At 45.2% G+C, this 20,929-nt stretch overlaps 2 protein-coding genes and 1 long non-coding RNA gene across 4 annotated transcripts; 2 read left to right on the top strand and 1 right to left on the bottom strand.

Moving 5' to 3' along the window:
* Positions 1-851: 851 nt before the first annotated feature.
* LOC6497237 (putative inorganic phosphate cotransporter) lies at positions 852-7,454 on the bottom strand. Its single transcript, XM_001962464.4, has 5 exons — positions 7,031-7,454; positions 2,847-3,028; positions 2,344-2,790; positions 1,658-2,281; positions 852-1,594 (listed from the first exon to the last, which is right to left on the bottom strand). The coding sequence occupies exons 1-5, from the start codon at positions 7,068-7,070 to the stop codon at positions 1,391-1,393; spliced, it is 1,497 nt and encodes a 498-aa protein (XP_001962500.1). The 5' UTR covers positions 7,071-7,454; the 3' UTR covers positions 852-1,390.
* A 4,335-nt stretch (positions 7,455-11,789) lies between these two features.
* LOC116654938 lies at positions 11,790-13,029 on the top strand. Of its 2 annotated transcripts, none has more exons than XR_004310099.2 (3): positions 11,790-11,953; positions 12,015-12,230; positions 12,314-13,029. It is a non-coding gene; the product is annotated as an uncharacterized LOC116654938 (long non-coding RNA). The 2 variants fall into 2 exon arrangements; XR_004310098.2 differs by having other exon boundaries at positions 12,288-13,029.
* Positions 13,030-13,832: 803 nt separating this feature from the next.
* On the top strand, positions 13,833-20,763 carry LOC6498304 (WD repeat-containing protein 81). The gene is given in 6 exon segments (XM_001962465.4): positions 13,833-15,322; positions 15,325-15,721; positions 15,779-17,334; positions 17,337-18,152; positions 18,211-19,792; positions 19,857-20,763. Coding segments are annotated over 6 exon segments (5,835 nt in total). The 5' UTR covers positions 13,833-14,073; the 3' UTR covers positions 20,092-20,763.
* Positions 20,764-20,929: the final 166 nt, after the last annotated feature.

The following is a 20,929-nucleotide window of genomic DNA, read 5'->3' as shown; positions in this document are numbered from 1 at the left end:
AAAATTTAAAAAATAATTTATTTCCAGATTTTAAAGCAGATTGGAAGGGAATCGATGTACAAATCGCTTAAGGTATTCCGCTTAAGAATCGGATAAATATTGGTAAAGATATAGCCATCGCGGTGGGCCATTTTGTGGTTCCAAGCTTTTTTTACAATTTTTAAGGCACCAATGCAGTTGGTGATGCCATCAAAGTCCAAATGTCCAGAGAACTTAGTTTCAAACCGGCATAGACGGCACCCATAAGTGGCATGCAGATAGTGAAGAGAACCACGACAAGGACTGGATCGCAGCCGACATAGGAGGCGCTCACCGGACCGGACCAAGAGATGCGACGACGGCTCGCAGTAGTCCGGGAAAGCCTTCATGAAAGGGTAAGTTATATACAAGATGTCCACAAAAAGCTGTGAATATTACTAACACAGATCAGAAACTAAATGACTCCAAAGGTAACTCCACCGAAGAAACACACCCGACGGAAGGATCATGGGTACATGATGATGCCCACCTGACCACCACCCAACTCCCAGTATGTCGCAATTGATTGCCGGCCATAGGCCGCCAGAGACCCATGAGGACACGATCGTCCAGTCGGAGCCTGCCAGATTAATTTCCAGAGGAGTCAGCATGTTGACCACGGCGGCGGAGAAGATGTCAATGTGGCCGATGTGGAAGGAAGACAGAATCAGGATTTGCAGGTAAGTGATCGGTAGATAATCAATATATGAACAGTTTAATATGATACAACCAAGAAGATAAGAAGTTACAACCAAGATACAGACAGTTTTACAAGATACAACCATCTGTGCACCCCCAGTGTCCCCGCCATTGGAAATTGTATAGAAATCATATAATTTTGTAAACTTGCTCTATACACTTTATTTGACTAACGTCATAAAAACAGTAATGTCTTAACGAGACAGTTAAAAAACATTTCACTTTACACATTGATCAACAATCTAAAATGTACAAAATATATCATCATGGGACTTACGATGCGGCAACACGAGCTCCATGTACACTAAATCTTAAACGTGAAATCGCTTCATTTAAATACTAAATAATAATTAAGAGAGTACCTTGCGTGCTTGGCGATTGGGGATAATAGGGGACAAGGGCGTGGGAGGGGGATTTGTTATCCTAGCTAGTAGCTATTAACATGAATACACACTGAAGGACACGGCGCACGCTCGGGGAGTGTAAGTAAATTCGCTTATATTAGTTGGTTGGCGTCTCTGCCAGACGCCCGATGGATCGACCAGATCGGGAATACTATAAAACTAGCAATCTGAACAGCAGCCATGGCGTATACATTATATACGGTCTTCCGGACTACGACGGCATAGTAACTAGGGTACAGTTTTTATGGCACTTTCGTTGGCGATCCCCCTTAGGAGCTCTGCTCCAGAGCAGACCTGGCCTTCTCGCCTTCGGGCTTGCGCTCCTGCGCCTCAAAGTCTACGGTGCGCGGCTGGATGGGAGCGTTGTTGAACGGCTGGATCTCGCCGGATGCCCAGATCGAGTAAACGACGGCGGTGACGAAGAGCACGCCAAAGGCCACCCAGAACACAGTGCGCCATTGAAGCAGTGAGGCCTAAAAGGATTAAAAAAATGTATTAAATTAGAAAAATAGGAATATTTTTCATGTAAAACTTACATCTGGCGTCATCACTCCCACCAGGTATGGCGTGATCACTCCCGTGATTGCACCAATGCCGTTGGTGATGGCCATCAAAGTGCCCGCATAGTTGGGACTCATGTCCAGAGGACTTAGTTTCATGCCGGCGTAGAAGGCACCCATAAGACCCATGCAGATGGTGAAGAGGACGACGACAAGGACACGATCACAGCCGGCATAGGAGGCGGCCACCATGAAAATGGCCGGACCAAAGGCAGCAATACCCGTCATCACCTTACGGGTGTTGGTCGTGTTCATGATATTGCGACGGATCATCCAATCAGCCACAAAGCCACTGCCCACGGACACGATCCACATCATCACGTATGGCAGGGAGGAGTACAGGCCGTTGGCCTTGATGGAGAACTGCAGGACGTCGGACATGTACTTGGGAAGATCGGTAACCATGATGTAGAAGCCCCAATCGTGGCCAATCTGGGCACAGACCAGTGCGATCATGGGCAGGTTTGTGAGGATGGCCTTCCAGGGAGTGGGTGGCAAGTCCTTGTTGCGGCTGATGGGTCCGATCTCCTTGATAAGATACTCCCGCTCGCTTGGCTTGATGAAGGGATGCGTCGAGGGCTCGCTGTAGCACAGGAAGGCCTGCAAAAGTGAGTATGTTAAAAAATATATCCATAAAAGCCACTAATCACTGGATTACTTACGAAGATGACGAACCAAACGACTCCAAGGCCTCCGAAGAAGTAGAACACAAAGTGCCAGCTGTAGGCATCGATCAGCACACCGGACAGAAGGTTACCCATGATGGTGCCCACTTGACCACCACCCAGCACCAAAGCACCCAGTTTACCGCGCTCGTTCGCCGGGACCCAGGCGGCCAGAAGGACACTGAGGGCGGGGAAGGTGGTACCTTCACCCAGGCCCATGAGGACACGAGTCACGATCAGCCAGTCGGAGCCACCCAGATCGATGGCCAGTGGAGTCAGCATGGTGAACACGGCGGTGGAGAGGATGCCGATGGCCAGGGTCCATTTGCCTCCGAATTTCTCGGCCAGAATGCCGCCGGGAATATGCGTGACGATGTAACCGATGTAGAAGGATGACAGGATTAGGCCCTGCAACTCCTCGGACCATTCGAATTCGCCTCCTTCCTAAAGGATAACATGCTGTTTAGCAAGGATATGGATCATCGATGGATGTGACTTACGCTCGAGCCACTGTCCAGATCATCGGGCTCACAGATGGCATTGTCCTCGCTGTCGTCCGTGGAGTTCTTCTTGATGACCATCACCGTGATGGCCTGCGAGAGGCAGACGCGCATCGTGTAGGCGTTCAGGATGGCCAGGAAGCCCATTATGGACAGTATCACTCGCTGCGGGAGTATGAAATCTGCGAAGGAGAAGATCAAAATCAGGTGAGTGACGTGAGTGGGGGTGTCTGTGGATCTTCAGAAGCATTAATTAACTCGTCGAGCAACATTTGTCGGGCAAACTGCGTCAAGCGGTTTTAATAGCCGGAATGGATTTGCGTCTCACAAACTGTTTTTAAACAATTTACTCATTTAATTTGGTTAGCGTGCGAATAAATAGTTTGACGGTTGCCGGTTGCCGGTTGACGGTTGGCTCTTCATGTCGGTCAATTGGGTACAAATCAATTTGCGCTGATAAACTTCAAATTGTAGTTGATTGCCCTGGCACTATATCAATTAGAGGACTCACTGAAGTGAATTCCAGCTAAAAATCTCCCCCAAAATAGCTCTATTAGTGTTATAATTTTATAATAAGTCCTTAAGGTTTAGACTATAATATATAAGACATTATTATAATTCTTCTCCATCTGTTCTGAGAACAATTTCAGATCGAATCTAATGACTCATGAGTATTTTTAGGGTCTGATTCGGTTTTAAACCCGTTTCTATTTCAAATATTTTAACATCATTTTTAGGGCCATCGATTTAAATCAGTCTGATACCCATTAATATGTATTAGTTTCAAAAGAATGTATAACAAATACGGTTACCATGGTCCATGTCCTATTCATAAACAATTTATAGGAACCCCCCTTGACTTTCTAATCAAAAGTTACTAAAGTGCAGATAATTTACAATCAATGAATAACTTATAAATCTTTAAACTGCTCAGTACCTCTAATATATTTAATCGAAATTTATTTGGGCCACATTCATGATCTTTAATTATAAATTATTTAATTGTTTACGAAGCATTGCCGTTCAATGGCATTTGGAGAATTTTGAAGATTAGAGCAGCGCACTCGTGCCAACTTCCTGTGAGAATTTGGTGGGTTTATGGCCCGTGTTTGGTTCGAGCACCCCATACCGCATGATTAGTGACTATATTAGCGGCGCTATACACTTGTCGTCACATGGAAGCCCACTATCAATCACCAGGCACCCCCGTCCTACCAACGACTGGTTCGACTGGGGCAGCTTATATGATGGTCATATCGCCATTAAATTGTTAAGCGGAATTGCGTCAAGATAAGCCAGAAGTGTGGTAGATCTGCGATAAACACTTTGGATTGCAGTTCACGCAATCTCAAGTACATGGAGCGGAAAAACGGGGTCCGCAGCCCAATAAACCATTGCCGTGAGGTGGGCGGGTCGATTGACTTGTCCTCGGTCTAAAGTCTGTCTATGGGGCTCATCAATTGATCAAGAAGGCCCTTAGGGCTTGAAGGCTGAAATGATCAAGTTTCCTCAGACACGCGCTAGATTAACATTGACCCATTTCATCCAAAAATGTTCTAACCGAATCGGCAAGCAAACAAGTTTGGCTAATATTCCGAGGCAAATAGCTCGGGTTCTTGGGTAAATACACAATCAGAATCCAATTCATGACAATATTATTAGATCACCACCCGCTCCCCACCAACGCCAGTTGTTATTGTTGACATTTAGCCACGAGTCCACCTACGTCAAGTTCAAGCTCAGATCCCAGCACTCGGCTCTAATAGAAGCCGAAATAAAAAATTGAATGTTTGTCTTTTTAATGGAACGAGAAACTCCTCAGGCCCATTTCGCAAAAGGCCTACGTCACTGGCTGCCAACTTTATTTACCAACAAATTAACAATCAAATTAGCATAAATATTTCTCAGTTGTTGGCAGAAATCTGCAGAAAGTCAGGAGCCGAAGCTGATAAAATTAACAATATGCCAATATTTGACAAGTTATTCAACTGGGAGGGGAGAGAATTTATTCGATCGGCTGTATGAGTGTCAAATAAAAGTCGCCTAATATGATTGCAAAGTGATAAGTTGATAAGGCCATAATCCGACCATATCAAGAGGGAGCTCTCTATATGTAAATGGGTGCTAATCATATCGTCGACCGGCCAAGTGAGGCAATATATCACTCCACCAATCACGTTTAGTGGCGTTAATATACGATCGCACTCCAGTTAAGATCCATCATTCGATAAGCCGGTTAAGATTTAATCAAAATATGGTAACACGCCCTTATCTGGACAAAACCGAAAGCTTCAAGAGGCAGGAAAATATATATACTTTTTCGAGAAAAAAAGTCACTTAATCGCTTTCAACACCAATTCGTCATAATCAGTTGTCAGTACAAAAATATTGTCAAAAAAAAGGTGCTAAAAACTAGCTTTGAACTTTGATAATAAATTAAAGACAATTGTGCCTTTGACTTTTGGAATGATTTAGTAGTTAGTATCTATAGTTTAACTAGTCATAGTTCATAGCCCATAAAACGGGCCACAACAAAAGTTAATGTAATGTTTAGACTCTTGATAGAAAGCCAAACAACTGGGTTCCAAGCCAGTTTCAGGCACAACCATTAATTGTTTTACACAACAGAACAGAGCAGACAATTGACGGAAGCTCTGTTTAATTATCGCTTAAATATTTTGTATTTAGATAACACATTCTTGTTGGCACTCCTTGCCATATTAAATAAAAGCTTATCTCTTAAAAAATAAGCTCTTGTAATATCATTTTGCAAAAGGGTATGTTCTTTTAATTCCCCACCATCCAACTCATATCCGCGACAATAATGAGAAAATAAAAACAATTCAGTATTTCTTCTGTCTGTTCGATGGCATATCTGGGGTCCGATGTGGCTCTTTGTCCGGCAATCTCTGGCCAGTGTCCAGGGGCCCTCTGCTCGGCGATAGCACGCCACGAATAAACACCATTTCTTCTGGTTGCTTGCATTTCCGCGCTCTTGCGAAAATTATGTCAATGGTTGGGGGGCCTGCTCTGAGGGATCGGAGGGTCGTCGGGCCTCAAGTGTAATGTATGATTGAGGAATACGAGATAGGCATACTGCTTACATAGGCCTACAAGCGTGTGGTGGAGGCCCTTTCTATATGATAATGAGCTTTTGAGCAACTGGGGCGCCGGGCACAGAGAACCGAACGATTAGACAAACTAACGAACTATTCCCCACCAGTGATTTATGGCAATACTGTTTTTTTTTCGTCAGTTCATTAGTCTGAGATCAATATCTAAAGTCGTTTTCAAAAAATATGGCACTAATGGAAACAAATTGCACTTCTAAATAACCAGTAAGTGAAGGAAAAACATAATAAATTGAATATTTTGTGACAGCTGCAGCTCTTGATATGTTTCTTAATTAATTATTTAACCAAATTTAGAGTTTTTATTCAAAAATATAGCAGGTTGCATTGAAAAACGAACTCATGTCCCGCTTATGGACGTCCATAAATAAACTTCAAAATTGTATTTTTTTTTTTTTTTTGAACGCTCTTACAAAAGAAATGCTTGTTGCCCAATCCAAAAAAAAAAAATAAAATAAAATAAAAAAGAAGCAGTCGGAATTCTTTATTGCATTGACCTTGCCCAAAAAAGAACCGAGCGAGATGGGGCGAGGAAACGGGTGGAGCCATAAACGGATGGCCCGGCCAGTCCATAATAACTGTTAACGCTTTTTAACGATCGTAATCGGTGGACAGACCAGCTCGAATACCCTGTAGATGATACCCTATAAACGAGACTGATTCACATGGAAATCGTATGCAAAATATTTAACAATATTGTCTAGCACATGCCGGGAATATCAAGAATTCGACGCTAAAATAAAAGAGATGAGCCGAAAACGCGACAAACTTAAAATGCGAGACACAAAACTCGAAAAAGCCAAAAGAAACATAACTGAATCGGAAGTGGCGAAAACGTTTTGTCATTGTTTTCATTAATGCATTATACAGCAGACACCTACGTATTTTCGGTTTAGTGGCAGAGTAGCTGTCGGTCAATGTCGGTTAACCAATAGAATAAAAATATGGTCTAAACCCCTCGATCAACAAGTTCAACGATCTGCACTTCCTCGTGTGAGAGCACCACACCTGGCGAGGATTAACATATTCTTTCTTGATGTCTTGATCACTTACACTTGGAGAAGCTTATGCCCCATTGCGGTTGTTGAGTCATCTTGGGATTGTTATTCTGTTGGTTTAACAAATTGGCCAGTTCTTTCGCCACGGTTACGGGTTAAAGGACAACGGCAGATCCTTTAAATCTTATTGATCGCGCACTCTTCTGGTTTATAGTTCGATGGTTGTCGATTTAATGGCAATTAGCACTTGGAGCACGCGAGAAATAGTTTTGGAGCGAATCGGAAAGTGATCACTGGGACTGATACGTTTGGGGGTCTCAACTTTTCACTCTATTTCTACCCACTAAAGCAACTGTAAAGCAAATAATGATCGCCCGATCCCGATCTCTTAATTCTGTTCAGTTGAGTTCTATTCCGATCCGATCCGATTCGATCCGCGCACGCCGCCTGCCAAATTACAAATGAGAAATTATTCCCGCCGACTTTAGTTTATATGAGAGCAGATAAGCGGCGCTCTGCTCGGCCCCGGCAGCTCCGGCGCTGCTTTTGCTGGAGTTTTTATTAGTCCCCGCCTGGGCTGGGCCGACCCGTACCGTTCCATACTCCGTCCAGTCCATCGGGTTCGGTCCGTCAACGATCGTGTATATCGACAAGGAATCGATCGTTACACTTGTCTGAATGTTCGGACCGCCAGCACAGCGAGAAAATCTCAAGAGAGCTTTTTCAAAAATGATCATTATATTGTAATTAGATGGGGGTTAGTAAGTGACTCATGGAGGTTCCATTAATTCAGAGCACAATTATGACTTTTAGTTTTTTAGTTAGAGTGATATAATAATGACTAAAGTATGAATATATTTCTTGGCAATAATTTGTTAATAATTATATTCCCCATACTAAACAGCCCGCCCTAATCTCTATTGAAGTAACATAAAACTAAATAGTACACATATATTTTCTCTAACTGCACAAATGGATGTATGTTTGTAGCACCTCATAAAAACTATCGCTATCTTGGCCGATCGGCCATCGAGTCCCCGCATGCGTGGAGCATTCCATACCAGCAATACAACAATACTTTCTGAACCAAGGAACTTTGTTTTATTTGCCCATTTGGGGCCCGATTTCGATTTCAGTTGGTATCAGTGTCCAGCTTGTTAATCGATTCTGTGCTGAATACTAACAGTTTTCGCTCACTTTATGTCTCGCTATAATCGGCCAAAACCGAAAAAAATATATGTATATGGAAAAAAGTGGAACTACCCGACTGACTATGTGCCAAACTATGTGGAATACAATGCACCCTGCTCCAATTTAGAACTAGCGAAACCTGAATCTGCCAAAGTTGGTCCAACCAGATGGAAACTCCTTTCCACCTCCTGCACCCAAAGAAAAATTCGGTCAATATCACATCCATCGAGACGACACTCTTTGAAAATGAAAGTTAGGAAGTTGAATTATGGTCAGCGAACATGCTTTTGCCTTTATTGGCAAAGGAACTACCTGGTATCAGCGATAATTTATTAAAGATGCAGACAAATTAAGTTTCAGATTAGACCCCAATAAAAGCCTTATCACAGGCATAAATAACGATAAGAACCCAATAATTTTAACAGTCTATTTTAATAATATATATGATATTGTTATAATATATGTTTTTGTATAAAATACATATAGAATCAAGAATCTAGATGAAATTGGTTCTTGATACCATCTTATTTAAACAATAATATATATATACATTTTTTAAAAATACCTCAAATTTCAAGAACATTTACATTTTTATACGCACGCGGGCATGTTTTTTATACTCGTATATATTGTTGAAACTAAATATATATACTTTAAGACACTTAAGTTGGCTAGATTATATCAAAGACCTCGTTAAAGAACAAATATCTGTGTTTACCCTTCCGTGGAATATGTTGGAAACAGTGGACTTTGAGTGACTATATCACGTTGACACAGATATTGGCGGCACTCCGATCGCATATACCCTGCGGGGAGTTGTGTAGGGTATTCGGAATAATAGTTGCACATAGTTAGTCAGCGGCGTTTACCGGTTAGAGGCGGGTTTCGACTTTATGCAATGTAAATCAACTAAAATAACAGAAGGCGAAATGTAGCGACAAAAGGGGCATGCGGCGAGGTGGGGCCAGGGGCCAGGTGGCAGATGGCAGATGGGATGCGGGAAGCTGGCGGCGCGCGACTAGGGAGTGCTTATCGACTAAGTCGGGTGAACCACCTCGAACCGCCCTGACACTTCTATTGTACGATCAGTATTCATACCAGACCACTCGAATGTCATTTCAGATTCAGTTTCGATTTCAGTTTCAGCCTTAATTTGAGCGAAATTGTATTTTTTTTTTTTGCTGAAAATATTCATTACTTGGTTGTCTGATTTAACCAGTTACAGATGCGGTTCATTGCAGCTTAGTTACGGCTTCAATATTTTCATTTAATATTTGCGTATATTTTTAAACACAAAACCCCATAATAATTTGCTTAACGAGAGCTTTTAATGGCCGGTCATTGTCATTTGGTTTTTGGTGGAAATATTAAATCAATAGAGGGCCCTAAAGTTGCAACAGTTGTACAAGTGCCCAGACAGGGGATTTCGGCACATCCGTTTCCAAGGTGACTATTGCAATATAGACAACCACTATCACTGGAAATCTAATCCATTGCCAAGAGCCCTCCTTGTGAAATCCCTAAGAAGTATGGCCGCGTTTATCAGTCCACACGTTTCCTTCTTATCGATGGCACACTTTGTCCCGACTTGAGATCATCACGGGGAAAGTGCTTGTAAGTAATGGTTAGATAATTCAGTTATTTAAAATATTCCACTAGCAAATGGACAAACAGGCAGACGTCCATCTCTCGGTTAATGAAAAGCGACAATCTTTAATTAATGCGCGCACCCCCCATCAATTATACGCACGCACCCCATATGATCCCCATACCAATTGCAGACCATCCGATGGCATCCCATAAATGCGAAACTAACCGATCCGGATGATCTTCAAACCCGTTTTTTCCGCGTTGTCATCCCGGCATGAGTTTACCAAGTCAGCGAACCATGCAACAAGTCTGCAATTGAAATGTTTGTCTAAATAAATATGCGAAAATTCAGAACATATCATCGGGAAATGTAAATATATGTTATGTCTAAATCTAGCTATAACTGGCTCCAACGTCCATGACCAAAAAATTTTACCAGCTTGAACTGGTAAATGGACAATGTGGGGAGTCAGACGGAAGCGGGTATACGGGGCGGAGACTCAATATTTAACTCGCATATCAAAATATTCTGCGTTTTATATGAATACTATACGGCAAATTAATTGAAGCGGCCTGAAAGTCTTTTATATTTGATGTCCATTAATGGGATGTGGCGGGCGCCAAAAATATTTATATCAAAATAACAAAATACTCTGTTAAAGGGCGAGATTGCAAGGTGAAATTGTAGGAAATTTAATAATATTTTATTATTATAGAAATTTCAAGTGTGACTTCTATGTATTAAATTTAAGATTACGAAAGTGTGCCCCACAATATAAAAAAAGCAACGCTTAAATCGGAATTCGATTCACATTGTGGCTTATCTTATGGCTTGAAATATTTATATAGAAAATAACATTTTAATCCAATCAAGTGCATTGCTAATTCGACCATTTCAATTTCTTAATTTTTGAGTCAAATAACTGCAAAGACCTTTAATTCCTTGGGCGCTCAGCATATTAAAAAGAACCCAAGAGCCGGCAAGTCTCGGCCAATTAAGACACAAGTCAAGTGGCAAAATTTAGTTCTGGATTCAAAGACAATTTTTATAAAAGGACATCAGTCTTCAGAGAATAGAAAGAGCATCAAATCAAACTATTTTAATTGAGAGAGACATTACACATTTTATATCCATGCAGTAACATTGTTTTTTAGAAAAAATAAGATTGTGATTATTACCAGATGCAATCTTTACGATTCTACCATATAAGCTAAAAATATTTTAAGGTATTATGACATGCTATATCTGTCAAGATAAGATATAGCGCTATGAGATGATCTATAAATGCCAAAGATGAATAGTCACATACGGATTGGAGGCAAGAGCTAATTGTTTTCGAAGGAAGCCGTTTTCAATGTGGCTGCGTTTTTGGGGAGAAACTATTGTTAGCCGCGTACGATTTTAGACACATGCCTCTAACGAGTTTTGCTCAATTTCAGCCACAATAAATCAATCTGGCAAAATCTTAACAGGTTAACAGGCGAGAATATGTTAGTTCAAGTAAAATAGTTAAATGCAGTAAGCAAACACTACGTAATTAAAATAGTTTCACATATATAGAGTCGTTGAGAGGGGGGAAACTGCCGGAACAATTGACTTTTCGAGGGTCATCGAAGATGACAAGAAAATACTCGAGCATGGCATAAAAATAATCACGAGACTCGCCGCAGTACTTGGCTCAATTGAAGTGGATTGGATTGGTTAATTTGGTGCGATATGGACGGCGGGTTAACTGATCCAAGGCCGATCAACTTTGGGTCACGGGGTTATGTGAGCTTTGGGTTTTTTTTTTTTTTCTAGCGGCTCGGAGCAATATTGCCATATTCGAGGCGGTGGGCCATAAAAACAAATAAACTGCGGAACGGAATTCGTAAAGTTGGCTATCTAAAATACGCCTTTTACAATGCTACTAACCATAATATCGGTTCTAATCTTTATAGCCGGCTTGGTCTTTATAGTGCGACTTTTGTACCAAGGTTCCGGCTGATATGATAAGATTGTCCCGGGGAGGATAGGCGGGAATCTCCGCTCCAACTATTAACAAACAGAGCTTTTAAATCGTTGGCATGTGATTTGCTGTTTTTCTTTTTCAAAAATCCCGCCTATATTGCACATTCTCAGATATATATTTTTGTATCTTGGCAAGCGAGTCCCATTGATACTGATTTATGGGAGGCGGGAGTCCGACCGACAGGGGTTCGTTTTTAGGGTGCGTCATCAGCAAGGTGTTTAATAACTTAATTGGCCATATTTTCAGGTACTCCGAACTCCGAGCGGTCGTGTGCGCCGCTTTATGGACCCACCATTCGATAATCGAGGCGGCGAGGGAGGCATCGATCGGATATTTTCTGAGTAAGTTGAGAAATTCCACAATTCCATTCTACTGGCAGTGCTGAGTTCCAGTTTAATTCACATGTAATAAGTGAGTATACATCTTATTTGTGTGCTCAGCTCATCGGATGTGTGAAAAGTGGTAAGAACTTTTAGCGGCCCCTCCCCCTCAGAATGCTAAAAAGTATTTAATGCCCAGTGGCACTTTGCAAATATTAATTTCAGGCGAATTTCCTAACATCTGGCGACGACAGCCTGGTGGACAAGTGAACCTGGAAACCGGAGACAAGCCTTTGACACGTGATTTTGTTATTTATACACCTGATGCTGAAGCTCGCTAATTTGTGCAAAACGGAAGTGAAGCCAAGTGTCTCGAGTTGCGAAAGGTTCGCCGTTTAGGCCACATGGAACCAGTTTCTTACAAGACTGCTACTGTTTCTCATCCGCGGCTTGAAGCGTTTAAAGTGTAATAAATTTCATGCCTCAACAATCACAGATATGAGAAAAAAAAAGGAAACCTTGCGGCAATGGCTTTACCTTGACCTCTCGACCGTGCAACAAGTGCCTCGGCTCGGATGCTGCTTCCAGTTTCTTTCAAATGCCGACCGCAAACATTAAAAAAAAATTAGAGAAGAAGGCGGCACATTACAAACCTGGCTACCTCGTTGATAAGATTAGGAGTCTGGACGGGCTTAGATATGAACAGGGAAAGAGGAGCGTGGGAAATTCCACGATCCCAGTATACACGGGAAGTGAAAAAACAGAGAACAATGTTGAACCGATTTTGTATTTAACAAAAAAATTTAAGAGCTAGATAGTTATAGCAAGAATAAGATCACTTTTTAAATTTTTTATGTATTATTATTTAAAAAAATTTAGAACTTTTGTGTACTGAACTGATTTGTGATAAATGAATCCCAACAACAATATTATCTATAAAACATTAATACTATTTAAAAAGCCTTAAATAAGCTGTACTTGCATAGAGTTTTGCTATGTTTGCTTTGAAATCAGATAGCTTTACTGTAGACTTAATGTGAGTGTACTTTGTATATATTTTCTTGCAGATTTGGTTTGTCTGATTCCCCAAGCTTTCAAAATGTTCTGAAATATGTTTATTACAATTGAGATCATTATCGGTCAAGTGTATCCCACATGAGTCGCATGCCATTGGTTTATGGCCTGTCGGAAGGTGTTGACATCGGTTGAAAGTATTTGCTCAGCAGTGGCAAATACAAATAGAACTTTGTGTGCCTCCAACTTTCTGTGAAAATGAAAATTATAAAAATAATTTTAATAGCAAATCTTTAACAAAATAAGAATCGTTTTCTGTAAGAAAGAGATATCTTTCTTCTATTCCACATATTTATTTATTATGTTAAGCCTATTTTTTAAGTATATAATTAGTAGTAAGTATAAGTAATATTTAACTTAAAGTTTAAGTAATATTTAATTATAAATATAATTTAATTTGATAGTGGTTATCTGGCGCCATCTATGGCTTATTTACACAACACTCAAATTTTACACGTATATATTTTACAGGCTAGAGATGCCAAGCACAATTTTTAAACTAGCGAAAAACTAAACAAATCAATTTTTAATTTTATCCGTAATATAATAAATGTTATAAATAAAAAAACTATACCCTAGAATGACTTTAGTAAGTCAAATTTCTAAATTAAATCAATATTGATGAATCTGGCTCTGTCGATTAAAAGGCTAAGGCAGTGGCACTATCTTGTTATCGATAAAAATCAGCTGTTTTGCGAAAAAAGTCGCAGTGTTTTTTGATAAGATAACAGAAAACCCTTAAAAGTGCCTACTAATCAGTGAGATTTAAACAAAGCACTTATGGCAGAGACAAATTGAGGCACGCCCAGTATTAAAATGTGAGCGACATTAGGAGAGCACCAACCGCGAAGCAGAAAAGCAGCTTCATCGAGTATCCAGTGGACAACCTTCTTGTGAGGGGCAGACAAAAAATGGGCGACAGCGAGCTGATTTGGCCAGAGATTGGAGTGGATCCGCAGCATGTGTGCGAAACTGGCGTCGAGGGACGCTACCAGCTGGTCTGCGACAAGTCCTGGCTGCAGGCGCTCGAGAAGCATCGGAAGCTGACTCATTTCACCAGCTGGCCCCTCCTGGACCGCAGGGCGCACCCCACTGGCCAACTGGAGCACCCGTGGACACGCATCCTAGTGCAGACGTACCGCAAGCAGCCGCAGCGCAAGGTGTACCCGTTGCCCAAGATCCACGGTGATGGATCCTCTACAGAACTGCCCCTCTCCTACTCGCAGGCGGTGTCGTTTGTTGCCAACAGCAACTTCAAGCAGCTGTGGGAGGAAGCCTACAGGAAGTACAGCGGCGCCCATATTAAACTGTGCCGAGGAGCTCCGTCGGCAAGCACCACAAAGCCAACTCCCGGCCATGGACAACTCCAACCCCATGATGCGGTCTTAAAAGAGCTAATCCAACGCGTTTACCACTGCCCAGTGCTTCATTGTCAAGTGGACCGAGAGCGGATTGGTGATGGCCCCTCAGCTATGTCCGACGTAGCGATGTCCGAGTGCCACGCCAATATCCTGCCTGCCCTGGTGGCCATCGAGACGTCCACGCACTTCAGTGTCTTCTTCTATCCCCCAGCGCTGGAGTGCAGCCTCTACGACTGCATCACTTTCACGCCGGCCCTGTTGGGAAAGGGTTACAACAAAACGCTCTTTGTGATCTACCAAATCATGCAGCTGACGAAGCACGTGCAGGCTCAGGGACTCTTCCTCGGGGATCTTCGGCTGCAACACATCGTACTTCGTGAGAATCTCTGGCTGCAGGTCTTGCCTCGGCTGCAGTGCAACCTTTTGGAGGAGGATTCCGCTGTGGACGACATTTCACCCATGACGCCACTAGCCAGCGAGGAGTTAGGGGATCAGGCTGACCACCAGACCCATCGGCTGCCCTCCAGCAGTACCATTTTCGACCTGCGCCTCGCCTACGACCCCGCCCACTTCAATCTACGGGAGTATGCCGAAATGTGGTGCAACGGTCAGCTGTCCAACTTCGATTACCTAACCATCCTGAACAATGCGTGCGGAAGGAGTCTCACCAATGCTGCGCACCACCACATCATGCCCTGGGTAACCGACTTCAGTGGACGCAACGGGGCTAACTGGCGGGACTTGACCAAGAGCAAGTACCGTTTAAACAAGGGCGATGTTCATCTGGATCTTATGTACGCCAGGCAAGTCAGCACGGGACGGGAGATGCTTCCACTTATCCACCGATTGGTGATCAAGCGCCACACCACGTTTCGGACTTTCTCTCCGAGATTACCTACTTTGTGTACATGGCCAGGAGAACTCCGCAGTCCATCCTGTGCGCCCATGTTCGCCCTATCTGGGTCCCAGCGGAATATCCAGTGTCCATACAGCGTCTGCAAGAGTGGACGCCGGACGAGTGCATTCCAGAGTTCTATTCGGATCCAATGATCTTTAAGAGCATTCACGAGGACTTGCCGGACCTGGAGCTGCCTGCCTGGGCCACGTGTCCCGAGGACTTTATCTGCAAGCACCGCGAGGCCCTGGAATCCCAGTATGTCAGTGAACGATTGCATCATTGGATTGATCTCAATTTTGGGTAAGTTCTTTTTAGCATAGATCCTTGTATATCCCTCTAATATCCTTTTTATTTCAGTTACAAACTAAGCGGAAAGGCGGCAGTTAAGTCAAAGAATGTCTGCCTCACCCTGGTGGATCAGCACAGGAATCTCACCCAGCGCGGCATCGTCCAGCTATTCGCCCAGGCGCATCCTCCGCGGCGCTACACCACGCCCTGGTTCAACAAGACCGCCCCCCGACTAAGCCAGGTGTACGCCAGTCCCACAAAGCGGCTGGCCAAGAGCACGGAGAACCTGCATACGGACATGCCATCCGGCTCACCCCGTCTCTCGTTGCGGCCCGCCGACGATGGATCCAGCAGCTCAGCTTCGGCCTCCAACTTCTATGCAATTACCAACTTCATTGAACTCCCGGAGAACTATAATCCGACGTTGCTTTTACAAAATCTGGAGACACTGGAGTCGTTTTATGCGCGGACCTTTCCACAACAGAGCGCATCTGCCAATCCCGAGGAGAAGATGATCAGCAGCGATCTCATGTTCGAGCAGAACTCTGCGGACCACTCGTTCACCAATCAGCTCTTTGCCAGCGGCGGAGACATCCCCACCAAGTCCAAGAACCTACTGAGGGAGAGAAAGAGCTGCCTGCAGCATCTGCTGACCGCCAGGAGAGAGCGGGACTTGCAGGTAATCGGGTGCCTCATGGTGGAGCTCTTTGCCCTGCAACGATTACGTCCCCTGCTGATGGGAAATGGCCTGACTGCTTCTTTTGAGGCTCGACTCGCCGCCTGTCGTACGGTGGCCCAAATGCACCGTCAAGAGTTACCAAAGCCAGTGCGTCGGGTGGTGCGATTGTTGCTGCATCTGGAGGATGCCGCCAAAGATGACCAGGGCTTGCCACATCCCCCGAGCCCGGCGCAACTGGTGGAACCTATGTTTGCCAACAATTTTCTCCCGTTCCCCAGCCACTACATGGCAGTCTATGCGTTGGTGAGATCCCTGCACGCCTTCGAGGCCAACACCGTGCTTCTGGAGCTTCACACCCACTTCAGCTGTAAGGGCGGCAAGGAGTGTGCCCAGTACACGGAGATGGATCGTCAGAGAGTGCTCTTCGAGCGGAAAATCGCCGAGTGCAAGGTCATGTCGTGCTGTGCCCATGTGAAACGGCTCCTTGAGCCAGTCACCTTTGCCTATGAGCAGTTCACTCCAGTGGAGCTCTTGCTTCCCCATGTCATCGATCTGCTGCGGGACGAACGCACCTCCATCTTGACCGCCTGGAATCTGTTCGACTCAATTGCTCAGGCCTTGGGAGTGGCACAAACCCAACAGCACTTGCTCCAGCCGCTCCTCAAGTTGTACGATGTGGAGGGGGTTAGTTCCCCGGAGGATGCCGGCTCCAACAACAGTGGTGGCCATCTGCGGTTCTCCGCCAGCAGTTCGTTCAAGTCCCGAAAGTCTGTGAAGCTCTACCACCATAGTTTTCTGCTCCGCTTGATTGTGCGATTTGGTCTCCGCTGCTTCCTTCAGCACTTTATAGCTCCGCTTATCGAGGCCGTCGGTGGCTACAAGGAGCCCGAGCAAGGAAATGGCTATCACTACCATAGCGGTGGCAGCCGAAGAACCAGCAAAAATCTCATCTGGCCGCTGGAGAGGAAATCCACCAGCCAACCGAACCAGAAACCAAACCGGACATTGAAGAGCTCTTTACGTTCGAGGAGGATCAGGATAGGGTTTCCAGCCAGGAGAGCAAGTCCGTGGACTCCTTCGACATGCGACCGAATACGAGTGCCGCCAGTGCAGAGGAAGCGAGGGAATCGGACGGATCGCCCGACAAACAGGTCATAAATGAACTCATTTATGGCGCCAGGATTTCGCCGATAGCTATCGCTGCGCGACGGCGAAACTCCACCCACCTTCGCAGCACCTCCCCCTTGGACCGCGTTCACTCCACCATCGAAATTCCGGTGCATCCCAGTGCCGGTGGCATCCGACGCAGCTTCCAGCTGAGCGCCATCGACTGCGACATTGGCTCCCGCAAGAGCGTCGACAGTTTTGAGCTGATAAGCCAAGCGGTGGAGCAACTGCCTCCACCTGCGGTGGTGGAGACCGAGGCAGAGGGTATGGACTCCTTGCAGGCGTCGGTCATCTCGCGGTTGTCGGAGGCCAAGGCTGTGCAGAACAATCGCATCAGCGAAATGAGCGCCGAGAGTCTGGTGTGGCTCTCACATCGACTGGGACCGGTGCTCACCTCGCGATACATAACCAGGAATCTTCTGAAACTACTGTCGCTTTGCTACGTGGGCCAGGAGAACCTTCTGCCCGAGGTGGATGACGATGGTGCCAGCTCCTCCCCCGAAGCGGCTAATCTGAACTACTTCAGCATCGCCAACGCCAGGGTAGTGGGCGACCGAAGCGCGGCCCGCGTCCTGGAATGTCTCATGTCCATCGCGGGTAAGTGATTCATTTTATAGTCCTCCTCAAGTCCTCCTAACTTTCTCCTCTCCTCCAGCTCTCTACGGCGAAAACTTTCTCCTACTGCAGTATTTCCCGCACATCAGCGAGTTGATCGCTCTCTGCTCCAAGCGGATCACTGGCAGCCTCGAGGGCGCCATAATAAGTTCTCTCCAGCTGCTCAAGTACATGATTCCATGCCTGACCGATTCCAGCCTCATGGACAACCTCCATCACATTCTGCTCGACGCCATCCTGCTGCCCATTCTGCGCCTGCTGAGCTCCACCAATCTCCTCATGCCCAGTGGCTACTTGGGACGCTCACTGCTGGCCCGCAAGTTCCTGGACGCGATCTATGCGCTCAGCGTTCGCCTGGGCTCGGATATGACCCGGGAGCACCTCTGTCAGTCGATCATATGCCCGTTTTTCCTGATCTTCAACAAAGCCTTCGGCCTGCCGAACGACTTTACCTGCGATCTGGCCAATATCTCGCTATCGGGCGGAATAAGCCAGAAGGAACGCGCCCTGGAGGAGCTAAGAGACGTGTTTGGACCGGAACTGGCGCACACTGCCTATCTGACCTTTTTGCGGTTCTTGGACGAGGCCATCATGAAGCGGACGCTGAGCAACTTGGAATTCGTGCTGACCCTGTGCCACGAGCACGAGCAACCCAGTGGCAGTGTGCCAAAGAAAGCCCAGCTCGCCACGAGCATAAGTACTGGCCACGGCGAGGACTCTGTAGATGCCTCTTGCCAGCTGGCCGCCAACAGTTTCGGCACCCAGATCGTGGGTAACCGCTTGCAAGTGGTGCGGGGCAATGTGGAGCTGCTGGATATGGTGGCGTACAAGTTGGACCAGATGCCCAGTACGCGACATCTGGAGGGCAATTGGCTGGCCTACTGGCGGCATGAGACAACGCGAAGCGAAAAGGACAACCAGGCCCTGAACCTGAAACAGATTCGTCTGCAATCCTTCGTGGGACATACCAACTCTGTGCGAGCTATATACGCCCTGGACAACGAAAACAGCTTCGTGTCCGCCTCCAAGGACAAGACTGTGAAGCTGTGGTCCCTTCGCAGCGAGGGAGATGGCCGGAAGTCTACTCCCTGCCAGTTTACCTACACGGCGCACAAGAAATCCATCAACTCCCTGGGCTTCCTTGAGTCGTTGCGATACGTGGTGTCTTGCGATTCGGGTGTGCACTTGTGGGATCCCTTTATAGGCAGGCCTCTCGGCATACTGGATGCGCCACGACACAGTGCCGTGACAGTGGTCAAGTGTCTGCCCTCGCACTCCCCGCTGGTGATTGCCGGCACGGCGGAATCCAGCGTCAAGATGATCGATGCACGCAGCATGGAGTACGTAAACGAGTGGCGGGTCTGCAACGCAACACTTCCCAATGCCACGGTGCGGTGCTTGGCCGTGGCTCCTTCCGGAAATTGGCTGGCGGCTGGACTCTCCTCCGGCTGCATTGTCCAGCTGGACACGCGCACCGGCATGGTGATTAACTCCTGGCGACCCATGGAGTGTGATTTGTTGCAGTTGGCGGCGCCGAGTGATCAGTTCCTGGTGAGCTCTGCCCTGGATCATTCCCTGGCCGTTTGGCATGCCCTGGACGGCATTATGCACTACCAACTCAAGTGAGTTATAGGAAATATTACTTTTTATGGTTTTTTATAGTTATAGCTATGGTTTTTTTTATAGGCCTCCTCCGGAACCGGCCCACTTCCTGCAGAGCGTGGGCTCCTCGCTGGTCTATGCCACCACTGGCAACCGTGTGGGCGTCCATGCGGATGTGGCCCACTCACATGGCTTCAACTCGATCACCAAGCTGCGCTCGGAGACATTCCGCGGCGTGCTCACCTCCCTGGCTGTCCTGCCCCTGAATCGAGCTTTCCTGGCCGGCAACGAGAGCGGAAACATTGCGCTGCTTTGTTAGAAACGGAATATACGGATCGGCTGATGATATTGTATTTTAAACTGTATTGTTTAGTTTATTGAAATGGCACCAAATATTTATTTTAAATGAGCTGACACAGGTGGGCGATTGCCGGCAAACTCTTGCCTTTTTGAAACCATGAATTTATCGCAATAGTGCTTGACCACATTATGTTGGCAGATAATAGTCTTAAATCGCACAACTTGCACAGACATTCGGTGAAAGTTTTTTTTGGCAATATCCTTCACACAATACAAGGAAATTATTCATATACTCGAAATAATAATACAAGATAATTAAGCATTCCAGATACAGAGTGTATGTATAGATCTATTGTAAGGGAGTACAAAAGAAGCCCAATTTGTATTTACAAAATAAGCTGGAAAGAGGTAAAAATATTTATACAAATACATTTAAATGCAATAAATTATAATTGATTGTAAATTTCTTATCTATCTAGACGTCTGTCTAGTAATTTATAATTTTGTTTTTTGGAAGGAGATACTCCGACCCTATAAAGTATAGCCATTCTTGATCAGGATCACTTTCTGCGCAACCTTCTCTCAGTTTTAAAGCTATCCTTCATGCATTTCCAGGCAGTATATAAGTCGGAACTTCTTATTCTTATGTCGGAGATCTTATAACTGATTGAAATATAAAAGCTGGGCTCAGTTCACTCCCATCTAAATATGGTTTTCAATAATTTGTCCCCAAAAATCATAATTCTAATCAGAGACGATGAGCTGGCAAAGAAGCCTTCCGCATGGAAATCTTAGCCTCTGATTGACCTCGGACTGATAATCATTCGTGCATTGGGATGAAAGAGTAAAACAAAGTA

Source organism: Drosophila ananassae, chromosome 3R (genome assembly GCF_017639315.1).
Source record: "Drosophila ananassae strain 14024-0371.13 chromosome 3R, ASM1763931v2, whole genome shotgun sequence".
Classification (NCBI taxonomy): Eukaryota; Metazoa; Arthropoda; class Insecta; order Diptera; family Drosophilidae; genus Drosophila; species Drosophila ananassae.
Note: the sequence above shows the minus strand (reverse complement) of the source record. Positions and strands in the feature narration are given on the sequence as shown.